Below are 26,685 nucleotides of genomic sequence, written 5' to 3' on the forward strand. Positions count from 1 at the left end.
GCGTTGAGAAATGCAAGATGCGTGGTAGGAGTCGCCCATTGCAACTAACTCCACCCCCGCGATCACTGCCTCGAACAGCAGCATCCGTAGGGCCATGGAACTGCGCAAAAAACTTGCGATGCACCGCCGCTGCATCAGTACGAAAAAGAATGGGGTGTGCTCGAACGGGGAGGTGCGCGGTAAAGCTGCCATGAGTCTGTAGCTGCGAGGTCCACGATAGCCCAGTGTTGAGAGCAAGAGCTTCCGCGCGAACAAGTGTGGGCTGCGCTAAAGAGGGCGCACGATTGCTTCCGTGCATCGAGGCGAGCGACGGAAGGCCATTACAGCACCTCTGCTGGACAGCGTCACTACAAGGACTGGCGAACTGGCGATAGTCTCCTCATGCCTGCAGTGACCGCCGCGCCATGTTAAGTTGGGCGGCAGCAGGGGAACCGCAAGAAGACGGGCTCGCTGGTGACCGCCGCTTTCGGCGGCGCAATGAATAGGCAGACTCCCGTCGTCTGCCTGCAGCTAGGAACTGTTAGCCCACGTGCGAGAAACGCATGCGCCGAAAGAGATGCGGTGTTAACCACTTCCTTCGGCTGTTCGAACGAAACTATTGTTTGATCTCCCAAAACGACGAGTGTAAAAGCTCTCCCCACAGCTTGCGGCGCAAGGAAACGTTATACACAGTTACCTTTGTGGGACCAATTGACCAAAATGGTATGACTCGTTTTTGTCTGCCTTTTTGCTTGTGTTTCTATGTCCTGCCTCTAAGGTCTAAAACGTTTATTAAATGTACTATGACTAGGACATTCCAGCCTTTTCGGGAGCACATAGAGAGTTACGTTGCTTGCTGGTGTGTGTGTGTACTTGCAGATGATACAGAAAATTCCAGCGACTGCAAGAAAAATAGGGCGGCATCATAAAGCCACCATATCCCATTGGACCAGATTTTTTACGGACGTCCGGCAAATATCTGAATGCTTCCGTCCCAAATGGGACACCAATGGTGCCACCGTCGGACATAATTTTTTGCGTCTCGTTTGCTTGCTCCAGCATAAGTCCTGCGGATGCTCGTTCATAGACTAGTGTAGTGTTCTAAACCCGACATGCTACAGATATCTGGTGTAGGGCAGGATGAGCATGAATTTATACGCAGGAACTAGTTAATTATGCCAACAATTGCAATGGATAATGCAATGGTCAATGCAATGGATAATGCAATTGCAATGGTCAGCCTGCAGGATAAGGAAGTTCCTTTTCTGCGCAGTTTCTTGGGGGCAAGTAGACAGTACGGGCAGTTGGCCTGATGTGATTGAATTTGGTTTTTCTGTTGCTGTGGTGTTCCTTATCACGCAGGAATGAAATGTCATTGATTTCTTTGTACATCGGTTGTGGCGGTTCCTTTTGTTGTTTTTGTGTTTTATCACGCCTATAAAGCTTCCTTTCAGTGAATAAAAGTTCAGTTGATAGTCTGCGCTTGTGTTGTGTCTCCTCGTTCGCTTTTGTCCTCGTTTTTTTGCGCTGTCAAGTATGAATGCAATGCATACTTTAAATGTCGCTGAGGGCAATCACCCATCAAGTGCTACGCCTGTCGGGCTCATGTAAACGCTAACAGGTTTATATGCCAAAGCAAAGGTAGTTTCCTTGATACCAGTGGATATAAATGGAGATTATAACTACACAACCACAGGCCATTCAAAGCTGCAATCCAGTTGAACTGGTGTACAGCAAGCTGTTAAGGTTCACGCAGAAATAGACCTCGAATAGTGGTTTCTATGGCTGCATGCCCACAACCTGCAGTGGCGATATCAATGCTTAGTCTGGATTTGGACAAAGCACGTGCTTCCCTTGGATGTCCTATATCCAAACAGGCTGTCCTGTCCTCAGGGGCGTCTGCACTGAATTTGTCCCGATTCTGAACGTCGTTCGGATGTCAGAATATCCTGTTTAGACGGTCGTGGGACGTCCTCATGGACATCAACTCTTTTGCGCCAGACCACCCAACGGATGCCCTTAGTAGGTCCCAGGAATTTTGCCAGATGTCCTATGGAGATCTGAACAGCCATATGTGCGCCGGACATCTGTGGTTCAATGGGATGACGCACACAGCAGGCAAAGCATCGCCACTTCAGACGATTCAATACCTGTCGTTCGTCTATAAATCCCCGCCACTGGGTATGTGACGCCAGTTTTCCAGACCTTCGCGCACCAAAACTGTGAAGCAACTGTTTGCCGTACAACGTTGCACGTAGTGTCATACGATTTCTCGTTTCATATGTAGATTACACGTGCTAGTCAAGTTGTACGCTATTGTGATGCAACCGTTCGTAGTACAGCGTTCCGGGTGCTGCCATACGTGCGTGCATGTGCGTAGGAAGTCATACATCGTCGCCGGATTTCATGACAGCTGGTTGTGTGTGTGCTTGTGAAATGAACAGTGAACCATCAACGTCAACAGCTTCGACATCGGCACCAAATATGGTTGTCTGCGCAGAACCGCAAAGGCCGCACGACAGCACTTATAATGCTTTTGCATTTCTACCCGTCATCAGTCTTAAGTGAGTCTGCCGAATTTTTTTGTTTACAGCTCACTGCTCCTGCCGAGATGGGGCAACATTACCTAGACTACGGGGTTAGTCTAGGGTGTCTTGGGGGTGTTGGGTGGGGACCAGTTGGTCACGTGGCCCGTGCGCAGTTTTTTTTTCTTGGTGGGTTTCATGGTGGTTTAAGCCACCGCGGTGGGTTAACACATCGAGTACTTGTGTCAATCTTGTTATGGCTGCTGACAAAGTTGAATCGCCGTGTGAAGGCAAGCGCACTAAATCGAAACGCGAAAAAAACTATGCCGCAAGTGTCTGGCATCACTCTACCTGAGGGCGGATTGTCTGAGGGGGCTGTTTCTGTCTTTGTACGCTTTTTGTCTTCTATATTATTACCCAAATGGCGGAGTTTTCGGATTCCAAAAGAGGAGGATTGCGTGGGATTTAAGCGACTGGCGCGGAAACTGCAGAAACGTGCCGAAGCTTCACGAGAGCTCGCTCAACCCTTTACCTCTACCATCCTGTCTATCGCATATGGTCCAGCAGATGGACAGCCATCGCAGGATTTTTGCAGGCTGGCCATGTAACCTGCTATCTATGGCTGCGGCTGTGACAAATGTCGTGTCGATTCAGCGCTGCTGCTCATATCAATTACGATAACCACGGCGGTCCCATTCAGCGGTATTCGTGCACCAGCATGCTTACCCTATACAGAAAATGCCAGAGTACACAACTTTGCCTCACTAGGCAGCGTGAAGTCAATGCGCTCGAAAGCACAGCTTTTTTAGCAGCTTATTCTTCTAATGTTCGACGCACCATATGACGCACGTGCAAGGAACAGTGGCGACGAGGTTAGCCAATCATCGAGTTACATGAAGGGAGAGTTGAGCGAACGCCCTTGCAGACGCTGGAATAAACCTAAAAAATTCTGTCGAGCTGCTCAATTTCACTAAAGGCGAAGATAGTCGCTCTGACGTATTTTGGCGCACTCTATTTCGGTGGCGCAAATGGCATTGGAGCACAGTGGTCACATGGGTAGACGCACCTGCCAGAGCACATGCGCAGCAGCTCGCATTCATTTTTCTAAACTATTCTACAAGCCTGTGCGCCATAGCCTAGCAAAATCACGAGTGCTCACATCACAAAAATTCAGTGAACCTGTGGGCTCAAACTCACACAGCCCCAAACTCATCAACTCAGATTCAATTAGGCACACAGCTCATGCAGGGCCAGTCATTTGTTACGACTCCTATGGGCTCACTCCCTCATTTTGACTCACGACACATTTCGGCACAATCACTCGTTTCGACTCAAGATACACTTGGGCTCATAGAAATTCCCAAGTGGCACGCCCTGAGCCGGCCGAGACAAGCAGCGAAGGACCCCCATGCCCCGTGCTGTGACATGGTGAAATTCTGACAAAGCTTTAGACATCCCCGCACGGCTCATTACCTCACCCGCGTAAACTTTCAATAGAGAAAAGACGGTAAGCAGTCTTCCTCGCTTCTGTGGAATCCTCTTCGGTCCCCATCCGATGTTTCCAAGCTGCCTCCCCTCTGCTTCCGAGGAAAAAAAGAACTAAATGCACGCTGTCATTGCAAACACAGACCACGATGCGACCCTGAGCCTGGACTCACCCCCGAGATCATGATCTCAATGTCAGTGCGAGTGAGCCCTAGTGAGTAGACTCACGAGTAAGTTCACCACCCTATGCTGTGTGCTCCTTTTTAGGAATGCATACGCACAAGTTTTTTTAGACCGACGTCATTGGTTCCGCCTAATTGTTCACGTCAAAGTAGCGATTTCTAGCAACAGTATCTCTGCAGAATGTCAGTTCCAGTTTTAGGCAACAGCCTGTGCAGAATTACAAAGGCTCGACCAACCGACAACTAAGGCCTAGCATACACCTAATCAACATAAAGCAAGAAGTCCTCGTTTCGACCAAAGTCTGTCTAAGGTACCACACAGAGAAATTCCAGTCCCGCCCTAACTGCCACATCTTGAGAAAAATTGACTCTTTCTCGACACCCTTCCTAGAAAGCGGCTCCTTGCTTAGTTCATATCGGCCACTCATCTATTATAATCCTTGTCAAGCATTACGAGCTCATTCCAACATTTGCAAATGCCCATATTAATGCGAATTCCGCAAGCAAGTCTCTCATTCACAAAACAACCCATGCCGTTCCCAACAATCCATAAAGCAGCTATTATGCTCTCTCTGGCTGAGAATTTTTTTTTTCAGTCAAAAGGGTGGCGCACATCCCACTGCTTCAACAGCAGTGATTTAGCAATTCTGAGTAAATGTAGCCCTTTGTCATGCCTTCCACAACAATTCTGCATGACACTGTCTGGAACAAAGGAACATCAAGAATATTTCATGGACTTGTTGGGCTTTAGGGCTGTGGAAAACATTTGGGGCTGTAACTTACCTGCATTAATCATTCCGACAGAACTGCTGTTTACTACAGAAATGAGCACAATCTGTAGGCAGCCCAGCATTCTCAAATTTTTAAATGGCTGCACCAATGAATTACTACTAAAATGTCTAAAATGCAACAAAGAAATCCACTAGCAGCCTTCCCTAAAGGGAAGAGGACAACCTATAAAAAAAATTTCGGTTGGATTTTCTTTTGACCCAAGTTCTGCAACACAAGAGCACATGGAGAGCTTGTGGATATGGATTGTTTCCCATGATGCATCCTCTTTGCACTGAAGGCTGAAGAATTTTGCATTGAAAACCAGGACGAATGTGACGAGCTCATGCAGAAGAATGCCACCCTAACTTGAAAGATAATTTGCCTCGAAGAATCGCAACTAGCCCCAGGCATTCAGAGAATTCACCACATAGACACACAGCCACACTGTCACAACATTTTTTTTCTGTTTTTAATTTCTCGCAGCACACCACCACTGGGGCACTTGTGTTTCATTACCATTCACACGGCGGGGGACAGACAAGGAAGGGACACCCCGAGTGTAAAATTGCAAAAATACCACACTCAAGTGTTTCTTTCACTCTCAGACGTCATTCCACACTGCACGTGTGGAAGAGGACAACAAAGGGAGGGCGCAGACACTTCTTGTGTCTCCATTGTTGTCACTTCGTCTTCTTCCTCCTACCTCCCCATTTGAACCAAGCCTATTTTCCCAGGATGGTGTCTTTGACGGCGTCCACGTACTGTGCGGGAGCCCAGTAGATCCAGTACCGAGACGCTTCTGTTGTTCCAAGCTGAAGAGCCTGCACAGGGGCACAATGTGTTTTGTAGCTTCTGGTACTTTTTACCAGCAGGGAGACAGCATTATCTACAATGTCATTGCACTAACTGCGCTCAGCAACAATTTCCACCAGGGCCCACAATGCCGACAGTTCTCATTGCCCTACTGTTATAACTAGGCCAGCGGCAATCCTGACTACAATCCTGTAACAGCTTCTGCAATGGATCAGTGGCTAGGGTGCTCAGCTGATGTCGGTGCAGGTTAAAGAATCCCCGGTGGTCGAAATTACCCGGAGCCTGCAACTACATCGTCCCCCATAACCTGAGTCACTTAGAGATGTTAATCCCCATGAACATAAACAATCCTGAAATTAACCACCTTGTCGGTATTAGCGTACTTTTTTTTCTTAAATGCCATTTTAATGCAAAAATAGTAAAAAAGTTATGAAAAATCTATGTGCAATACGTGATCTGTTTCTTTTCGTGCCTACTTTGTGAAAACAACTGTATAAACGCGTGCAAGGGCCGCACCCCGTTATCCCAAAGGAAATATTTGAAAAAAAAAAAAGTCCGTGTAAGGGCCGCACCCAAACGTTCCAGGAAACACACAATAGCCTTCGAAATACATGCGCCCAGGACCTTCGAGGTGCCACCCATGGATGGCGCCCGAGGCCGCGGGTCATCATCATCGTCTTTTCTTCTGCCGCGAGTTTCTGCTACTGTACTTCCGCTATCCGTATCGGCATCGGTATCGCCAGGTATAACTTTGTTCTGTTCTGGCTGTCAAAGCATGCGTTTTTTTGTGGTTGTGTTAGCGTGGTCGCTCGGCATAGTTGTTGCTCTCGTTCGCTGTCGTTCTTCACTTTTTCATGAACTGCCTCCGAGCATTGTCACTGTTGCACGATGGGCAAGCACCTCAACAGCTACACGGCGGGCTTTAAACTGAAAGTAGTGGAGTTCGTTCTCGAACACGGCAAGCGTGCCGCGGGCAGAAAATTTGACGTGGACGAGAAGTGTGTCCGACAGTGGTGCGGACAAAGGGATGCGTTGAAGAATACCAGCTCCAAAAAGCGCGCTTTCCGAGGCGAGCCATGCAAATTTCCTGAGCTAGAAGAAGAGCTGCTATGCTATTCAATGGAAGTGCGGAACAACGGCTACGCGTTGACAACGGGCATGCTGCGCGTGAGGGCACAAGCCTTGGCGCGTGCTAAAAGCATACCGCATGAGGACTTCAAGGCTAGTGCCGGCTGGGTACGAAGATGTCTGAAGAAGAAGGGCCTGTCATTTCGGCGAAGGACCACGCTGTGCCAGCGGCTGCCCCCCCCCGGACTACACCGACAAGGTGCTCAGCTTTCAGAAGTATGTCATCGGTCTGCGTCGTGAGCACAACTATATATTTTCGCAGATAGCGAACGCCAACCAGACCCCCGTGTGGTTCGACTGTCCCGAGAGCTGCGCACTTGAACTGAAAGTAAAGAAGAGTGTTTTCGTGCGGACAACCGGCGCGGAGCGTCAACGGTGTACCGTTATGCTGTGCGTCACCGCGGAAGCTGCCCCCCCTATGTCATCCTGAAAAGAAAAACGATTCCTAAAGGCGTTTTCCACAAGGGAATTGTAGTTTGTGGCCAAGAAAAGGGCTGGATGGACGATGAGCTTGTGCTCGACTGGGGAAAAAGCGTTTGGGAGAAGCGCCCAGGCACCATGCTGGCCCGACGATCGCTCCTCGTCTTGGACAGCTTCCGCGGTCACTTGACGGGTAGGGTTAAGGAACGCCTGTGCAGTATCCGCACAGACATGGCCGTGATACCGGGCGGCCTCACCGGCATGCTGCAACCCCTGGATGTAAGCGTCAATCGGCCTTTTAAGGTTGAATTTCGAAGGCAGTATTCGGAATGGATGGCCAATGGCAATCACGACGAGACGCCGACAGGGCGGCTTAAGGGGGCACCGCTCGCGACTGTGCTTGGATGGATTTTGTCCGCGTGGAAATCCGTGTCGACCGACATTGTAACCCGGAGTTTCAAAGTGACGGAATTTCAAACAGTTTAGACGGGACCGAAGACGACTTTCTGTGGGCTGAACATTTACCTGAACACAGCACCAGCTCGGAGTCTGAAGATTCTGTGAGTGATGCCTGAACGGTAAATAAATGCCGCGCATTCCAGATAGGTTTGCTTTCACTTGAAAAAAAAAATTTTTTTTCGAAAATCGCGTGCATGGGCCGCACCCCGAAATTTGCCCCCCGAATCTGGGAAAAAAAGTGCGGCCCTTACACGTGTTTATATGGTATTTCTTTTTTGTACAAGCTAAAAATAGTTACATTAGAAAGCATTAAAAATATTTGAGGCAATCAGCAAGCAATTTTTATTATTCGAATTTGCTCCGCTACTGAAAATTCTGCCAGATACTGGGGAAGGCAGCAATAGCGCCTTTCCGAGTGCAGTAATAGAGTGAAACTTTCGTGCACCCATTAGAAGTTACTAGCCATTACAGCTGAACATTGGATACACTGCACATGTTGAGTGTGCCTACCAATTTTAATAGGAATAAATATAATTGCCTATGTTTGACATGTATCCTGTGCTCCTCAGAATGAAGCATCAAATTCGCACTCAGTGAGTGTGCGAGTGCACCCTCTTCGGTGACAAGTTTCTCACGGCGCCACTGCAGTCACAATGTCTGATGCACCATGCCAGTGGCTTTAACTACATGTCAACGGCTTGGAGTTTCCATTCGTGGACCAATAAAACATTCCAACTTTTTGCACTATTTCCCAGGGTCAAACCCAACCAAGAATCTTGTGGCATCCCTGACCTTGAGGGTACAGAAATAAGTTAAATACTGCCGCTATTGGGTTTCAAATCCACGGCAGCGCAAACAGATTATGATTATGAGAGCCCTACGCTATCGCTGCAGCCAATCACACCGCGTGTTAAACTGCAACACACTCTCGCCCTGTGCACTGGGCATCGCCGTCTTCAACAACTTCCATTCGAGGCACGAACCGATCAGATTAGCTTAACCTTCATCTGAGCTTAACCTAAGTCTAACATCGTTGCCAAACATGCAGACGACCCAGCAAAGGTAAACCATGAGCCAACAAGGCTAAATGCTTTTTTTGCATGTTCACTCGGTTTAGCTACGTAAAAACCCTACTACTTTTCTTTTCTCTTCTATGCTCCCGAATTCAGGCAGTTGACCTATACAACACAAGGACCAACACACAAGTAAATACGGTACAATTACCAGCAACCTATGTGTCAGTAATGGATGCTAAAAATCATGGCACACTTGGTCTATTAATAACGATCTGTGGCTGTTCAGCTACACACATTTTCATGCAAACATTTTCATGAAGCATTCATAAAACATTTGGGCAAATATTTTGATAAGCCAGGCATTAGCCGACAAGGACTACAATATCAGATATAACAATGACAATTTAAAGAGTTCTCTCTTAAAACTCAGATATTACTCATTTTTCCAACACCCACACTGATGAAATAGTACCACAAGGATAAGCGTTTTAATAAAACTACCGTCAACGAATAAACCGATATGATCGGCAATTATTAGGCAATAACTATCTGTGCGCTTTCCCTCGCATATAAGCACACACTATGTAAGGGCAAATCATTAGGACAGATCGCAGTTTCAATTCACAGAACAGCTCCTACAACGTCTGGTGGCCTGCAATGACGGGACCAAAGGTACCACGCCAATCATTGTTGCAGTGCACTGGATAAAAGCTTTGTACATGGCACTGACTTTTTGCAATGAACGCGAAAAAAAGTCAAACTCACCATGATGTGATATTCTTCGTGACCCTCAATGACTTCACTGATCACTTGTTTGATGGAGCTCATGTTGATTTTTTCTGTCCTCCCTGAAAGCCAGAAGGCCTCAGCATTAGACTCAGGGGATGGACAAATACACACACTGACCAACCATCCCCCATCAGCTGGCTACCTAGGGAACATAGTTCAAGCATCCGGCTCCGAGACAGACTGACGGGGACAACACACATGTAAGATGCACTAACAACTTAGTTTATTTCTTGTTGCACAGATTAAGTTGGTGGAGTATTTTTAATCTGAGCAACAAGAAATAAACTGTCAGTTGTTAGTGCGCCTTACATCTATGTTGTCCCTATCAGTCTGTCTCGGCGCCGGACGCTTAACTATGTCAAACCAACTTGCCCATCAGCACATTCCGGAGAACATACCAAGCATACCACGCATCGTGCATAAGCAAAAGTGAAAGCACTTTGTTTCACACGCACAATGCCGTCCAGTATACACACTGGATCACTTCACTAAGAACAACGTGGTGCACATTCTGAATCATGCAAGGAGAAACCACTAGGAAAAGCAGTCATAAGTGCGTTCCCTCCCACAGCGGAGCACACTGTACAGTCGATCATGGATGTGTCGAACCCAGATTATAGAATTACTGATATCAAAGAGTCGAAACATCCCCTGCGCTAGTACTATTGTTGTAAAACCACACGAAGAGGTGAACGTGGGTGCGTGAGGGTAGCCTTCGGTCTCTCTTAAACATTTCCCAAGCGAAATCGCTGCCATACAGAAAAGGCAGCTTTTGACGGACAGCTTGTCTTGCACCGAACCCTAACTGAGGGAAGCCTAGATGCTGCCCTCGCCTGACGTGCTTCCCTCAGTTTGCTCCCCAAAGGCATTGCAGAAATCAACTGTCCTTTAATTTGAATGAAAGATTATTCGAATTACAGCATACTACTAACAGGACTAGACCTCTCATTAAAGGCAGTGGATAGTTCCAAGAACCGTCCGTTGCAGTCTCGATTGCAGCGGGCTACGCCTAGCGATGGTGTTTCAAACAATGTGCTGCGAGCACACCAACGGGCATGTCACTAGCCCGCCCTGGTGTGCCGCCAGCATGGGTGCAGTGCATTTCGCTTATAATTTACAGAAAAAGCTTAACTAGTATTGCCATTTTTTACTCATCAAATTATCGATATATCGAGCTATTTCGCGATCCCGAATGACTCTGATATATTCGATGTTCACTGTATTAGAAAAAATTCAACACATGACACCAGCCAGCTAGAAATAGCAGTGCTAAAATGGCTCTCTACACATGGCTGTCTTGCAGTAAAAAGTGACAGATTCGCTGTGTGTTGCTAAATGCTTCAAGTATTTTATGATTGCAAAACATGTTTCCATGAGGAAGTGCGCACAATGATTCTCCCATCGCTTTTCCAAGGAATTGACCAATCGCCTATTCATAAGCATGATGGGGAACTTTCTATTCTCACCTTTTGTACCGATCCAGACCTGATCGAGCTCCAGCTTGAAAGTGAGGCGGACCTTCCCTCCAGATTTATTTAGCATCCCCGACAATGGGGCAGCTGGCAGTGAATCCTGCAGAAAGAAAAAAGTCATTCACAACTCTGTTCAAGCCTGCAAAGAACCATCCAAATTATCTTGGCAATCCCAACAAGTTCAGGGGACGAGTAATTACTCCCTTATTACAATCAGGATAATGATCCAGTATACTCCCTTATAACAATCGGGGTACTGAGCCAGCGTTAGAGCAATTCTAGAACCTTGGGGGTGGAGAAAGCAATATACAAATCGAGCATCTCAGTTTGTAAGGTGGAAAATTTTCAATTCCGTGATTTTATGAACGAGTGATCTCCAATATATTCTGCGAGAAGCCTCCGACTCAGTAACGCTAACAGCCTTTCGCGCAGTGCCGGCCGTTTTGCCGCCGAATTTTGCCTTACTGCCTCATGTTTCATGCTACACAGTTCTGTGCCCATCCATACTTTTTTTCTCTTCCGTATTCTCCCTTTCCTCGCCACTGCATGCTGCACACTTTTCTTTGATGGCAGGGTCGTCAAGAAGTTGGCTTTTCCTCGCACCTAGCAAGCCAAGTGGCTGAGCTCGCTGTGAATCTCTCAAAGTACAGCGTGAAAAAAAAAGAAAAAAGAAGAAGCTCGCCTTATATTCATAGCATGGTTCAAATACAATGCATGGTGCTTTCTGAAACAGATAATTAAAGAAAAAGCTCTTCTCATATTCATGCAAACACGGTCACATTTCTTAAGACAAACGCCAGTATCTTGACTCTTCCCATACAAGCACGCTGCTGCCACGGCCGTGGCACTCGACACACTAGCTTGCTAAGTGGACGAGGCAGCAAACGCATCAAGGCATCCGCGGGACTTTGTTAGCAGATTATACCTTTCAAGAAAATTCACGTGGTTAAATTAATCAGATCCTCATCTTTCTATTGCTACTGGCATCAACAAACAGAATTATAAAAAGAAACTGCATGTAACCGCTAAAATCCACATTTTTTTTTTCACGGAAACGCAGAAAACCAGAGACCTTATCTGTAATATTGTGTGGTTGAGCCCTGAAAACAAAATTTAGTTTACTATGCACCTCCAAAATTAAATCTTAAATCCTCACAGTGAGAGAGAGGGACAAAAAAAAAGAGGGCACTGCTACTACGAGGGAACAGCTGGAGCGATTCAAATCCTACACAATGTATCAAATAGTCCACGCAGCAGAAAGGACAGGCAGCCAATACGATCAAAAAGCAATAAAAAAAACAAAGTCATGGAAGGGAGAGAGACAGCAAGCTGAGAAACTTGAACACTATTCCAATAATTTATGACAAGCAACTTGAGCCATTTCTCTGCTTTGATATCTGATCTCAGTTCTACATCACACTTGGGTCATTCCAGGCTAAATGACCACGAATTCGTGCTCGACTATTTGCAATTTCTTTTCTTTTAATTATGGAACAGTGTAGCTGCGGTAAACTCTATCCCAGTTGGTTTTTGGCAAAAAAAAAAAAAAACTCCCGCCACAGCCTTCACCTTAGGTTGAAGTAATAGAAAAACGTAATGTAAAAAAATTTCGAAGAAATGATATTTTTCACTCAAATATTAGAAGAACAACTATGGTGTGTTGCCAGAGCAGAGCATGGGTGCTAACTTGCAAACAACTTTCTCTCGCTTGAGTCATGAAGTGTTCAGGTTAAATTATCCGCAATAAATAGCTTTGTTCGATTCAACCGTGGTTCTCTGCACCGCCGGCACCGGTTCACGGTGCGCTGCACCAAAGCCCTCGATTCACAGTGCCCTTGCACCACTGTCCGCGATTGATTTAAGTGCAGCCGTGGTGTTGCTGTGGTGCAAGGAACCTTGGCACCGTCCGCGAAGGAGGTGCAGGAAAGTTGTGCACATGCAGACAGCTTTGAGCAGACGACCCTAAGATGCTCGTAAGTATTGAGGGTGAATTGAGGGAGGTCTTCCCTCTCGTAGATGGGTCCTATGTCATTTTGCGAGAAAATGGCGCTGAAATATACGCAACAGCAGGTAACTTTCTGTTTTTTGTTGTACCTGCTACTTGTAATCAATAGCTAAGCCGTCCGTGCACGTGCGAGTTCACACAAAACATTTTTTTCTTGTGGGCTGTTGGAAAAATACGGGCGGGGCGAATCGCGGGAGCGTTTTGCCGGCGCCTGTACCTCTGCCTGCTGCGCTAACATGCAGGCAGATGCTGCATGGTTCGCTGCTGCCTGGTCACTAATTCTGCTGTGGCTACGCGGATGCCGGGGCTCACGCAAAGCAGCGAGGTAGCTTTTAAACTGCTTATAAAGAGCTAAATGAGCGAGGCGGGCTCTCGACGGTGATTTGTGGGCGCCTTCCCCTGGGTGTCGGAAAATATGCAGGGTCTTGAAGCGCGCCAAAAGTTCTTCGAATGACTCTCTAGATAGTCTGAAGAGCCTCATGAACTCAAAATTGAAGTAGCAATTGCAACCACGCTTTTACAGCACTTCGGAATTCGGCTGCAATCGGTCCAAACAAGTGAGTTCCGGCAAAGTACAGCATCGAGTCGGTTTACTGGTATTCACTGTAGTAAGAGTAGAACTACTCCATAACAAGGAACTATGTGATGTCCCCGTCGTCGACCATGGCCAACTCCATAGACGACGCAAGTCTTGTTGTGCACGAAAGCGACCGCACACAAAAAACACATGCGAGAATTGCACCACTGACCAGCTCCACGGCCAGCAGACGACCAGAGCTGCCTGCACGCGCTCGATTGAAAACTGGTTCTGCACTGCACTGGCACCAGCGACACTTTTTCAGGACTGGTGCCGTGAACCAGCTCTGAATCGAATAAAGCTAATGTCACTAAATGGAACTGTGCAATGTACTACCATTAATTTTTTATTTGGACTACCTCACTATAAACCTAATGGCTTAATATGTTGAAAAAAGCAATTTTTTCCAAGTTTAGTTTTATTTCTGAGATGGTTTACACTCCTTGCACTCTGAAGCATTTTTATTGACCTCTATCAGTTCTGCTGAATGCGAGAAAACCGTTAAAACGACTTGTTAGAAAATAAAAATAAATTTAAAAAATCAAGCACCATCATTTTTTACCTTTTTTAGGGATCAATATTTTGCAGAGAAATGAAAAGTTAATCTGATATCATAATACAGTAAAAACTCATTAATTTGGACCTCAAGTGAATGTAAAGACATCCGAATTATCCAAATGTCACATTATCGAATAGCCCACCAAAACTGCCATAAACCATTAGAGTGAAAGCAAAATTTATTTGGTGGCAACCTGGGCAATTGTTATCTCCTTTTAAGATGAAAACTTCGCGGTAACGGCGATTTCTCGCAGTTCCGTCAAACGTTTTAATTCGCGCACATAATCGGCAGTGGCTGAAGCAGAACTGCTCCACAATGCCACAGTTCTTCGCAGCTTCTTTCAGGGTCCGAAACAGCAGCGCCAAAGCTCTTCACATGTGGCACTGCATGTGACGAGGCTTCGCCGCACAAACGGCCAACAGTGCCTGACGAGCGCAGAGTTTTGGCCAGCTGAAAGAACGGAAATATCATGCGGATGGAAGTGAGGGACGCGCGCAGTGGCACCAGAGTGGCAAGATGCCTTCGAAAAACGAGCAAAAATGGCTGCGGCTCAACTCGGCTGAGACAGGTTATACGGAGCGAAAGGCAACCAAACCAGTGGCCGATGTCAGCGCGGAGACGTTGGCATCATCCGGTGCCCTTTTCCACTTGAGATACTCTTGTTGCCTGTGCCGCTGCTTCTTCAGGCATACCTCCCGTACATCATAGCTTTCAACAGCTTGACGAGCCCGCTTTCGCGACTTATCTCTAGCCAACGGAGCTTCGTGATGCCCTCTGTTACAGGGATCGCTAGAAGCAGCCCAGCGCCTCCAATGCTCAGTCGAAGAACTCATCCTGGTGACCGGTTCTGTCTCCATGTCTCTGCTGTGTCGATGCGGCAAGCGCTGGCCTTTATTCACCAAGGGCGAATCACATGGTTAGTCACATGACACAACTGGCGAAAGCGATCAGTCAGAGCAGCAGTTGGCACAGCGGTGGAACGAGCGGCAATAGCTGCAACAAGTCACGTGGTATGACGTCACAGCCACACCTGCGGCGAGCCTCCAGTTTAGAGGTCAAATCCAGACGTCATTTGACCAACAGCTTTGCATGCGAGAAGTGGAACTTTTCGCTCCAAAAAAAACATCAGCAACAAGGCAATCATCGTACCAAACAGTGTACGCCTTGGCTGGCTCGCTGATATACGCAGCAGATGGCTGCTGTCACCGCGGACTAGTGGCGAAGCTCCGAAAATGAAACTAGGTGGCCACTCTCTCTCTCCCAGCCTATAAACAGGAACCTTCTGACTGTCAACATGCCTGCCTTAGCGTGCATAATTCTAGGGGCGCGAAAGACCTGTGAATGAACATCTGTGAACGAACATCTGGACGATCGCCTGTCGACTGCGCCCTTTCAGAGGCCCATCCAAATTAACCAATGTGACACCCGAAGCACCCGAATAAACGGGCTTCCGACGTCATAGACTTGCATAAGCATTTGGTGGGATTCTGGCAGCAGTCCAAATTATACGAATCTCCAAATTAACATGGGCCACATTAATGAGGTCTTACTGCATATAGAAGCACATACCGTATTTACACGATTGTAAGTCGACTCGAATGTAAGTCGACCCCCCCCCCCCCCCCAAATCGCATGTCCGAAAAAAAACACCGGTGGAGCGCTTCAAAAACGAAAATTGCATAGATGGGCTATTCATCCTCACTTGAGTCATCTTCAGTGGTACTGCTGTCGTCGTCGTCGCCGCTGCGATCCCACAGCACATCATCCTCCATGGAAAGCCTGCACTTCCTAAATGACCACACCGCGACATCGCTTGGAACGGCTGCCAAAGCGAAAATCACCCACTCGCACACAGCCTCCAGGGAGGCTATCTTCACGCGAACCGTTGGCGTAAGTTCCCGCCCTTCTGCCGCCAGCCTTTCGTTGTATTCACGCCGGAGCAAGTCCTTGAATGGCTTGTTAATGCCAACGTCTAGCGGCTGCAGCTTCCCCGTTAGACCGTCGGGAATCACGAGCATATCTGTATCTTCTTTTCGGAGCTAATAATAATAATAATAATTGGTTTTGGGGGGAAAGGAAATGGCGCAGTATCTGTCTCATATATCGTTGGACACCTGAACCGCGCCGTAAGGGAAGGGTAAAGGAGGGAGTGACAGAAGAAAGGAAGAGAGAGGTGCCGTAGTGGAGGGCTCCGGAATAATTTGGACGACCTGGGGATCTTTAACGTGCACTGACATCGCACAGCACACGGGCGCCTTAGCGTTTTTCCTCCATAAAAACGCAGCCGCCCCCGGGAACTCCGGATCAGTAGTCGAGCGCCCTAACACCTGAGCCACCGCGGCGCGTGGCGGACAGCTGAACCGCTCCGTAAGGGAAGGGATAAAAGAGAGTGAAAGAAGAAAGGAAGAAAGAGGTGCCGTAGTGGAGGGCTCCGGAATAATTTCGGCCACCTGGGAATCTTTAACGTGCACTGACATAGCACAGCGCACGGGCGCCTTAAGGCCCAACTCCAAGGGCCCTTCCTGGGCGTCGGCGCTCTTGACGTACGCCGGAACCGGTCTGCGCATGCGCACTGCAGCAGACGCCAACGAACCTAGGCGAGGCGCCGAGATCTGTCACTGCTAGATATCTGAACCAGCGTCCGCGCTAGCGCCGGAAGCTGCTCATCGTCTTGTCTCTCATTGGCGAAGTCTAGGGTTCGACGGAATCCTGTCTGGCGGGGAAAATTCATACTGATGAAGAAAACATACACTCAACAAGGTTCAAAGAAAATAAGAATGAATTGACGTTTCGGCGCCCGTACGGGTGCCTTGATCACAAAGAAGCGAAGGACGGGCAGGTGAGCTATATATGGGCAGTTTTTTGAAGGGTGCGCAGGTATATCTCTGGGAGATTGCCACGGGTCCGGTTAATCGTGTTTGGCGTGGATTGAATGCACAATGATTCTATGAGAAGGCGTTTTGGTAATAATTTTTCCTTTGCAATTACACGTGCTGCATCCCAGTCGATGGTATGGCCGGTTTCTTGATGATGTTGCGCCAAAGCGTTTGAGATAGATTTTCCTTTGGCGACGTCATTTTGGTGCTGTTTGAGCCTTGTCTTGAATTTGCCTGTTTCTCCGATATAGGAAGCGTCGCAATCATGACAGGGGATCTTGTAGATCACGCCTGGAAAGATATCGATGTCAAGAGGGTCCTTGACTCGCAAGAGTCGTTGCCGAAGTTTGCACGACGGGACGTGGGCCACATGAATGTTATAATCTGAAAAGATGCGAGCAAGGTTCTCACTCACACCGTGGGCATACGGAATCGGCACCCGCTTCTTTGCGCATGCGTCAGTTCGGATAGTCGGAGCAGAGGCGCGTCGTTCCTGGGATCGTAGTATTTGGGCTGGGTAACCGTTCCGTATCAGGTCTTGCCTGACATGTTTCACTTCTGCTGCTCTGCGCTTAGGACTTGAGCACATCCTAAATGCGCGGTTGAACAGAGACGCCGCGACTGAGCGCTTGTGCCCGATGGGATGAGATGAGTGAAAGTTTAGGTACCTTCCGGTGTGAGTGGGTTTACGATAGACGGTGGTTTGCAGAGAATGCGGTGAGCGTTCCACGAGGACGTCGAGGAAAGCGATGTGGCCATCCACTTCCTCCTCTAGGGTGAACTGAATGCTTTGCTGGAACGTGTTGAGGTGCGCTAGAAACCTGTGTACGTCTGGCCGGTTGATGACAGAGAAGCAGACATCGACATAGCGTACAAAAAACTGCGGTGGGGGGTCGAATGAGGCAAGTGCTGCGGATTCTATTGATTCTAAGGCAAGGTTAGCACATACTACAGAAACTGAGGCACCGAGGCTTCACTGCCACGAACAGCGCTTGCGCAGGGCAAACGGCATAAAAGAAAGGCCGACCGGGTCGATGAGGTAATAGCAACTCACATGGGCAAGCTTACCGACGCCCTTAATACAAGTGAAAAGCTTAGCTATTGCAAACATTTTGGATTAGCCTTAGGCAAAATGATGGAAACAGTACCGGTGGATGCTCGACCTGGGCTGCAGATAAAGCTGCTCCAAGCATTCCAAGAATACACCGCTAAATAAAGCTGTGTACATAGCACTTTTTTTTTATCATTTCCGTGGCTATGTGCCTGACACACACAATATGACACTCAAAACTATAGGTAACTTCTTCACCCCTGGGAAAGGTCAGTTATCTTTACTGCACGTAGCACAAAAAAACAGTGATCATCCTGAGTCGAGAACATTATGAATGAAGAGGCGTGAACCTGTTCGACGATCCCCACACTATCTTACAGGAACTCCATGTTGGCACAGAGCAGCTGCCCGTGTGAGCAATGTGATAGGTGATGCACACAGACATTCAAGGCAGTAGAGATCACTGCTGTCCGTAATTGGTCACCTAACCCATGCCTTCTTGCATATACTAATTTCCTCCTTTTCCTTAACAGACTCTGCATATGCACAAAGATTAGTTTCCACAAGACGAACCATGTTAGTTAGTAGTCACCTTCCCCATCTGTTTTGTATGGAGTATTTGTTTCTCCTCTTTAACCACGCATACAATCAAACTTGAGCAGTTTTGAGCTTCTCTGCCCTCCTCACAAAATTGGTGCAATGTTGATGTCATCGTCTTGCTTCATTTCAGGCCACTTCAGTACAGTAGAGCCCACAAAATATTACAGTGCCAACCTAATGTCGCTGCTATAACCAATAATTGTTATAAATGGGTTTTAAAAAAAGAGAAAAATGAAGATTCAAACATTTCAATCTCGCAGGAAGTTCCCTACTTGCAGGAAAAGCCACATGCTGGCAGCTTTGCTTGCTGTATATAAAGCAGACAGACATCTTTTCCAAAAGTATCTTGTTCCTCTGTGTTCAAGTGGAAAGGGTGAGGAATATGAGGGCTCATTTTCACTTTGTATCATTAGGTGCGGCAACTCAATTCGAAGGGTGGAGGCGCCCCACACGAAGTGAAACGTGCCAACGTGCGGTCTGCCGTGGATACTCGTGGTTGTCAGAATCTAGCACTTCTTTTTATCCTGGCTCACAGTAGTAAATTGTTATAACCATTAGCAAGGCATGCAACCTTTGTAGTAAATGGGTATTTTTGTATAGAACACAGTTCCAGGGCTGTTCACTCTTATAGCCGATATACTGTTTAGTAGGCTCGAGCGTACTAGCATAAAGTAGTTCCGGAATATCAAAGTCAGTTGCACAGGTTGAAGCAGCTCGGCTGGTACTAACGCAGTAAAAAGTCTGTGCACATTTTTTCATTTATGCAAAAGCACCCTACCTTTAGTAGCATGGATGGTGCTACTGGCATGCCTCTCGTCACAGGGCTGCCTCCCTAGAAATTCCTGGTTGTTGCCACTGCCAGGGGACTTTGCCAGCTGCGCTGCTGAAGTAAGTAGAAAACAAGTCTCTGGCTGCAGCAGCATCAGCATGGTGGTTTCTGCAATGGGTGGGAGCAAGTGGGAAATACCGAGGTTCTGAACTGTCCCCCAACGCCCTTTGGATACCTTGCCGCCAATGTCCTGCCACAAATTTCCCAAACACGTCCTCTCTGTCAGCGTAAGTCTGCGCAAGAGGATTCCTGACTGTCAGGAAATTGTGCAAGACACAGGCGGCCTTGACAACATAGTCAACATTCTCAGGGCGTAGCTCGCAACAGTACTCGCCACCTAGCTGCAGTAATGCCGAAGGCATTTTCAGCACACCACCTGAAAAAGGAATGCAAAAAACATTTCAGACAATAAGGATCTCAAAACAGACTTATAACATGTTCAACAAATACATGCTGAAATACATGCTGGTGGGGACATGCAGACATAGCAACAGAAATGTTATGATTTGATAGCAACATGTTTATTATTTATGTCTTTGTTTCCTATTTTGTTTTGTACCAATGCTTTGGTCCAGTGAATATGAATGCTACTAAAGAAAGCTTAAATTCAAACTCTAGGTAAAGCTATCAAAGTTACAAAATAGGGATTTTTCTACCACCTTCTTTAAGTAACACATAATATAAAATCAATTTATACCTTGCTCTGCCCAGTCTGTACTTGAAGACCCTCTTCTTGTCATCGAGATGCTTCGATGGGTACGGACGCATGAAGTCGGTCCTCAGCTGGAAGGCTTCATCGCCCACAAAAGCATATGGCGCTATAGCTGCTGACCTAGGAAGCCTCCCAAGTTTGGGAATCTCGAGGCTTCCGCTGCTGAGGTCACGGCCAAAGTCACAATTTTTTAATGTTCCACCATCACTGAACCGACCTTCACTGCCTACATTTATTAAAACATATTTGCAGTGGCTGTCCACAACAGCCATCAGCACTACTGAGTATGTGCCCTGAAATGAAAAATATAGCACACACTGAATTAACAGTGTGGCACATAACACTACATAAATTTCAAAAAGCTCTGCTGCAACGGCTAATGTGCGACTCCATGCTATACAACATGGCAGCTTCATTTACACACTTAAACCTTAGAGCAATAGAAGAAGATTCTGTTCCCAGAAATCAAGTGGGAGACAGTGGTCGGTACACTGCAGCAAGGCCCTGTGCCTTTTAAAGCTGCAAGTGAGATGTTCTTTGAATCTAGAAACTGCTCATACAGAGACAATGCCAACAAGCGCCAAGTGTTATGATCAACAAATGAAATACGAACATGACATGTGAAACTGTAACAGCAAAACCAGGAAGTGTTACTACTTGCTCAATTATTAGTTCCATAAGGTGACAGCTGTCACATCACGTGTTATTGCAACTTGGCAAGAATCTTCCCCAGCAGTTAATGTCTTTGCGTTGTGTTCACTTCACAGTTACCCAACCCTGTTCCAATTTTATTTGCTGCTGGTACGTTACATACACTGTAGCAATGCTAAATGTGCACCATAATACGCTTCTCTTGGTTAAACCGCTCCCTTATTCGCGCTGGAATTTGATGAAGAGATGGCACACGACAGTCTTACTTTTTCAATACCATGTTTGGATCACAAACTTTCCGTATTTGATCAGAATTACAAATGAGCCTCGTCTGCAGCATTGGCGTCCCATATCAAGCAGCTTTCATACAGTGCGCATTTATCATTGCGACAGTCTATACGGTCATTTAAATTTACATTGTGTACGGGCTGGCAGGCTAGGAAATCTTGAACAGTACTTGCTTCCAAAGCTGCATATGATAAGTTATATACTCAATGTAGGCAAGAAAGCACGCGCAGTGACATATTTTACCTGTGTATACTGAACGTCTGCAAGGAAGCATGCACAATGACTTGTATTTTGCCTCTATAGGGCAATCATGCGAAATGCACTGTCAAAGCAACTTAAGCTTTGAAGTGCAACGCAGCTCGCAGCGGAGTGCAAGCTACCTTGATAAACACAAGGAGCAATATTTTGTTTGTGGAGTGATGACAGAAATAGGCTTACTGTGCTCCTGTGCGAACAATTTGCGAACAATTATCATGGCATTAATCTATTCCAAGAGTGGATTACCTTGTAATTGTAGTATCTGCTCCCAGAATTCGGAGGGCAGACAATCGCCACATGTTTGCCATCAACTGCTCCCAAGAAGTTCGGGAACTGCCATCGGTCGGTAAAATCATCAGCAATTTGGCGCCACTCCGCCTCTGTCTGTGTCTGGAAGAAGGCAAAAAGCTCTGCTTTAAGGTGGACAGTAACAAACTTGCAAGACAAGTGTCATAACAGATAGCCAATACCCAATGATATGTGGAATGCAATTTCTTTTCATTCCCTTGTTGGGGCACATTACATCTGCCTGTTCCTTGTTCATAAACTGCCAAAATGTTGTAATGGCAAGAGTTAAAACTGTTGTATACTTAATCTGCATACAAGCAATAAAGCCAACAATAAAATGTTAGCAATGTAATGCTAAACCAGGGCAAAGATACAATTTTGTACTTGCTGGCTGTAAGCTAGTAAAAAATAGACAGAACTATTAACGAGCATATGAGTATAAGCCGCTGTTGCAAAGCCTATGCGATGAAGCTTGCAACAGAGCCGCTACACAGAGGTACACATCTCTGACAGACAACCAATGCTAATTTTCATAGCAGAGCGATGCACATAAATAACATCATGAGCCATTTGCCTTGTCATAAAGCACTTTAAATGAAATGCAATGGGTGACAAATTTTGCAGCCAAGCTTCCGCTCACCTGCATGAAGTGATCTTTTAGTTGTTCCCAAATGGCCCGACATGCTGCATGTATGCACCGCCTCGCAGTTTCTATGCCTACGCGGTAGACAAGGGTCACATTGGATATGTCCTGCCCTGAAGCCAGATAGCTACAAGACAGAAAAACAGATTCAATTCATGAAGAAACTTCAACTTGCAACCGAGATTTTTGTGTCTGAGTATTGTGTTAGTGCCGTAGTTTCATGAGCAGGTTTTGCGCAGATGTAGCAAGCAAAGAATTTTCACAATATGAAACTGCAAGGTTATCGTACTGCAAAGTTACAGGTGCAACACACTGATGCACTAAAGCATTTCGACCACCATCTGATCATGTTAACCTATTTAATAAATCTGCCCAAAATTAACATCCAATGTGACTGGTACGCTACATAGGTCTCTTAAATTGCTATAAAAGAACAATACTTTAAAAAAAACAAACACAGCACCAGCAGTCAAAAGATGATCTGCCTTCTTGAACCTGTTTTGTGTAGCTATAACTTTCACCACAAAGAAGTATGTGCACACACTGCCTACTAGCGACTGCACTTGCACTCCAGCGATGCCCTTGTGCTTCTCAATAACAAACCACGGGGCAATGCAACGAGAGTATATATGCAAATTGATTGCACTACTTTTATACACTCGGTGGCACATATTCAAAGATGCCACTTGATATATGCTCATATAATCACTACAAAGTTCAGTCATACTGTACAAAAGAAACTGCTTTATATGTAATTGACCCTGTTTAGTTCCTCTCCTTTTAACTTGGCTCTGATCCCAGCAAATCTCTGCCGGTCTCAGCTTCCTATTTCCAATTTTTAAAAATGTTTTGAGATGATTATTAAAAAGAATAGAAAAAGGTTATTCATACTCTCCACGTTGTTGCCAGTACACTACTAAATGTAACAACTGAACTTTCTGCATAGTAGAACATTGTTGCTTATTGACGTGTTCACAGACAGAAATCAAGTTCTACAAACCTCAAGCCAGTCTCTCCCCTGGCTCCAAGGGCTCCCTCACGACATGCTGACGTGAGAGGTCTGCGGCCACGAAGCTCAACAGTTCATCAAAAAGCTTCGGGGTCATCCGGTAAAACTTGAAAAAGAGGTCATGATCTCCTTCAAGCATTCGGCGCATCTGTTGAGGAAAAGATAATGCAGTCAGGTCAAGAAAAAAATGCACATCATGACTGCAATTCTCTGTAATGTGTTATTGCAGGCCAAATGTTGTAGGTGATTTCTGTGCTTGATTTATTTATTTTTACATACTTTTTGTGATAACTGAAGTACTAAGTGCTTATCATAGCTGGATCTTGTTGAGGTGAGCGCTGCGCTTCTGCTGGGGAATCTTAAATATTTCATCGCTGGATCTAGGTAGCACAGATATGGCCCTGAATGCAGTGCCCGTTCGTTCTATTTACTTTCCCTACTCTGCTGAACACCCAACTTTTTGAGAAGTTCGCTTCTTCTAGCAGCTGGCAAGTGTGATGGTGAAGCTCGCTTAAACTTAAAGGGGAAAAAAAGAACAGTTGCGTGATATTCGCACACTCCTTCCGAATAAAACGCTAAGTGCGTCCCGAAATAGATGAAGGAAAAAAACTGCGTTATAGTCGTGTATATATGATCACTAGGCACTTTCCCGAGGAAAATGCCGATCACTACGAGGTCCGTCAGGGCGGCTCAACTAATCTAATCCCACAGTCATGAAAACACTAATGTACAATTGTTCACCTCAATTTCTAATTTATTTACACGAAGGAGTAACGCTGAAAGGAACGGAGGTGCTTACAGCTGTGTGGTAGAGGCCTTCTTGCTTTCGCGCCATAAACACGGGCCGAACCCACCACTGTGGTTTCTTCCGCTGACGCCTCTCCTGTCTCCTCGGTATGACAACTGCTCTTGTCATGAGCCGCAAAACTCTCGTTCTTCTGCATACAGCTGGCATGATTGCACAGATGCACGTAGATGAGCTAACTAGCAATGGCAAATTAACTCATCCACGAACGGCATGCAGGAAAGAAAGAAACTGCATGGTATTGATGTTGTGTCGATGGTGCTGCAGATTGTAGTGTAAAGCTGAGAAAACTGCGGCGGTTGCAGGTATACTTTAAAAAAAACTTTAACTAGTAAACGTCAATTCAGCTTACTGCCTAAAGTACATGTTGTAACGCTTTCAAAAACTGAAAGCTTTGAGTGGCAGTCACAAAATGTTTTGGCCAGCATCTGCCTGTACGGTCTGGCAACAACATAGCAGCGTGGGCACAGTAATGGTGTCTTCGACTGGTCGCTCCCGCGATCCGGTTTGGATCTGGCAGAGTGGGAGCCGCTCTCGCTCCGAGCGCATAGCGAGACTGGTCAAGCCGAATGGTCTGCGAATTCTTAGAGCGGAAGCGCAGGAGGCAGAAGGGGGCCGTCACTTCCGGAACCCCGCCGCGGCACCTGGCGGCACCGCTGGTGTCAACACTCAACAGTAGCCGCACGTGGTCGCACTCAGTCTGCGTCGCAGTCGCCGCTTCTGCTTCACACAGTGGCACGCTGAAGATTTCTTTAAACATCGCCTTGTAGACAGCACTGTCGTCCTCGTCTGAGCTGCTGCTGGAATCGCTGTTGTCATGTGCTAGATGTGACAGCAACACAGACGGCATTCCAAGCGTAGTTAACCGGCGCCTCTTGGACATTTTTTTTGTTTCACACAGCGCGGCCCACGCAAAACACAACTCAGCAAGGACGCTACAAATGCGTGACTACACCAAAAGCCGACACTTGCTTCTGCCTACGAGTAGGGAATGCCGCGGTTAACTCGCACCGCTTCCGCGACGTAGCGGAAGTGGCTCTGTCACGTGAACACATCTCGGAGCCGCTCCGACTTTTTTCTCGGAGCGCGTCAGAGCGCTCTGAGCTGGAGGCGAGCGCTCAGAAACAACCAGCCGAATGTAGTCAGAGCGCCCGGTTTCGACCAGCCGAATGTGCGGCCGCCTCTCAGAGCGCTCTAGAGCGATCTAAAGCGACCAGTCGAAGACACCATAATAAAGCCGGTCGTGGTGGGCACAAACGCCAGCAACGTGCGCCAGCGCCTAGTGCCATGGATACAATGAACTCTGTGTGTGTGTGTGTGTGTGTGTGTGTGTGTGTGTGTGTGTGTGTGTGTGTGTGTGTGTGTGTGTGTGTGTGTGTGTGTGTGTGTGTGTGTGTGTGTGTGTGTGTGTGTGTGTGTGTGTGTGTGTGTGTGTGTGTGTGTGTGTGTGTGTGTGTGTGTGTGTGTGTGTGTGTGTGTGTGTGTGTGTGTGTGTGTGTGTGTGTGTGTGTGTGTGTGTGTGTGTGTGTGTGTGTGTGTGTGTGTGTGTGTGTGTGTGTGTGTGTGTGTGTGTGTGTGTGTGTGTGTGTGTGTGTGTGTGTGTGTGTGTGTGTGTGTGTGTGTGTGTGTGTGTGTGTGTGTGTGTGTGTGTGTGTGTGTGTGTGTGTGTGTGTGTGTGTGTGTGTGTGTGTGTGTGTGTGTGTGTGTGTGTGTGTGTGTGTGTGTGTGTGTGTGTGTGTGTGTGTGTGTGTGTGTGTGTGTGTGTGTGTGTGTGTGTGTGTGTGTGTGTGTGTGTGTGTGTGTGTGTGTGTGTGTGTGTGTGTGTGTGTGTGTGTGTGTGTGTGTGTGTGTGTGTGTGTGTGTGTGTGTGTGTGTGTGTGTGTGTGTGTGTGTGTGTGTGTGTGTGTGTGTGTGTGTGTGTGTGTGTGTGTGTGTGTGTGTGTGTGTGTGTGTGTGTGTGTGTGTGTGTGTGTGTGTGTGTGTGTGTGTGTGTGTGTGTGTGTGTGTGTGTGTGTGTGTGTGTGTGTGTGTGTGTGTGTGTGTGTGTGTGTGTGTGTGTGTGTGTGTGTGTGTGTGTGTGTGTGTGTGTGTGTGTGTGTGTGTGTGTGTGTGTGTGTGTGTGTGTGTGTGTGTGTGTGTGTGTGTGTGTGTGTGTGTGTGTGTGTGTGTGTGTGTGTGTGTGTGTGTGTGTGTGTGTGTGTGTGTGTGTGTGTGTGTGTGTGTGTGTGTGTGTGTGTGTGTGTGTGTGTGTGTGTGTGTGTGTGTGTGTGTGTGTGTGTGTGTGTGTGTTGAAACCAGTGTGCGATTTTATTCACGAATTACATCAGGTAGGTTCCTCTGCTAGAAAGAAAATTCACTGCGTTTTCATTTCCTACTGATCCGGAGTTCCCGTGTTCGAACCCGACCAAGGCGGCTGATTTTTATGGAGGAAAAACGCTAAGGCGCCCGTGGGCTGTGCGATGTCAGTGAACGTTAAAGATCCCCAGGTGGTCGAA

General features: G+C 46.9%; 1 protein-coding gene and 1 long non-coding RNA gene across 2 annotated transcripts; both read right to left on the reverse strand.

Moving 5' to 3' along the window:
* Positions 1-5,541: 5,541 nt before the first annotated feature.
* On the reverse strand, positions 5,542-19,691 carry LOC144100430 (ubiquitin domain-containing protein UBFD1-like). The gene is made up of 4 exons (XM_077633392.1): positions 19,486-19,691; positions 11,034-11,139; positions 9,544-9,626; positions 5,542-5,763 (listed from the first exon to the last, which is right to left on the reverse strand). The coding sequence occupies exons 1-4, from the start codon at positions 19,513-19,515 to the stop codon at positions 5,665-5,667; spliced, it is 318 nt and encodes a 105-aa protein (XP_077489518.1). The 5' UTR covers positions 19,516-19,691; the 3' UTR covers positions 5,542-5,664.
* A 2,682-nt stretch (positions 19,692-22,373) lies between these two features.
* Positions 22,374-24,269, reverse strand: LOC144100431 (uncharacterized). The gene is made up of 3 exons (XR_013307650.1): positions 24,185-24,269; positions 23,377-23,533; positions 22,374-22,503 (listed from the first exon to the last, which is right to left on the reverse strand). It is a non-coding gene; the product is annotated as an uncharacterized LOC144100431 (long non-coding RNA).
* Between the last annotated feature and the right edge of the window lie 2,416 nt (positions 24,270-26,685).

This window comes from Amblyomma americanum, chromosome 8 (genome assembly GCF_052857255.1).
Source record: "Amblyomma americanum isolate KBUSLIRL-KWMA chromosome 8, ASM5285725v1, whole genome shotgun sequence".
NCBI lineage: Eukaryota > Metazoa > Arthropoda > Arachnida > Ixodida > Ixodidae > Amblyomma > Amblyomma americanum.

Excerpts from the sequence above, each read along its gene's own strand:
- LOC144100430 (XM_077633392.1), bottom strand. The coding sequence starts at position 19,515 with ATGCCAGTAGCACCATCCATGCTACTAAAG. Across the intron at positions 9,627-11,033 it reads GGTCTGGATCGGTACAAAAG|GGAGGACAGAAAAAATCAAC; the intron begins GTGAGAATAGAA and ends TCTGGCTTTCAG. Across the intron at positions 5,764-9,543 it reads ACGAAGAATATCACATCATG|GCTCTTCAGCTTGGAACAAC; the intron begins GTGAGTTTGACT and ends GCCCCTGTGCAG.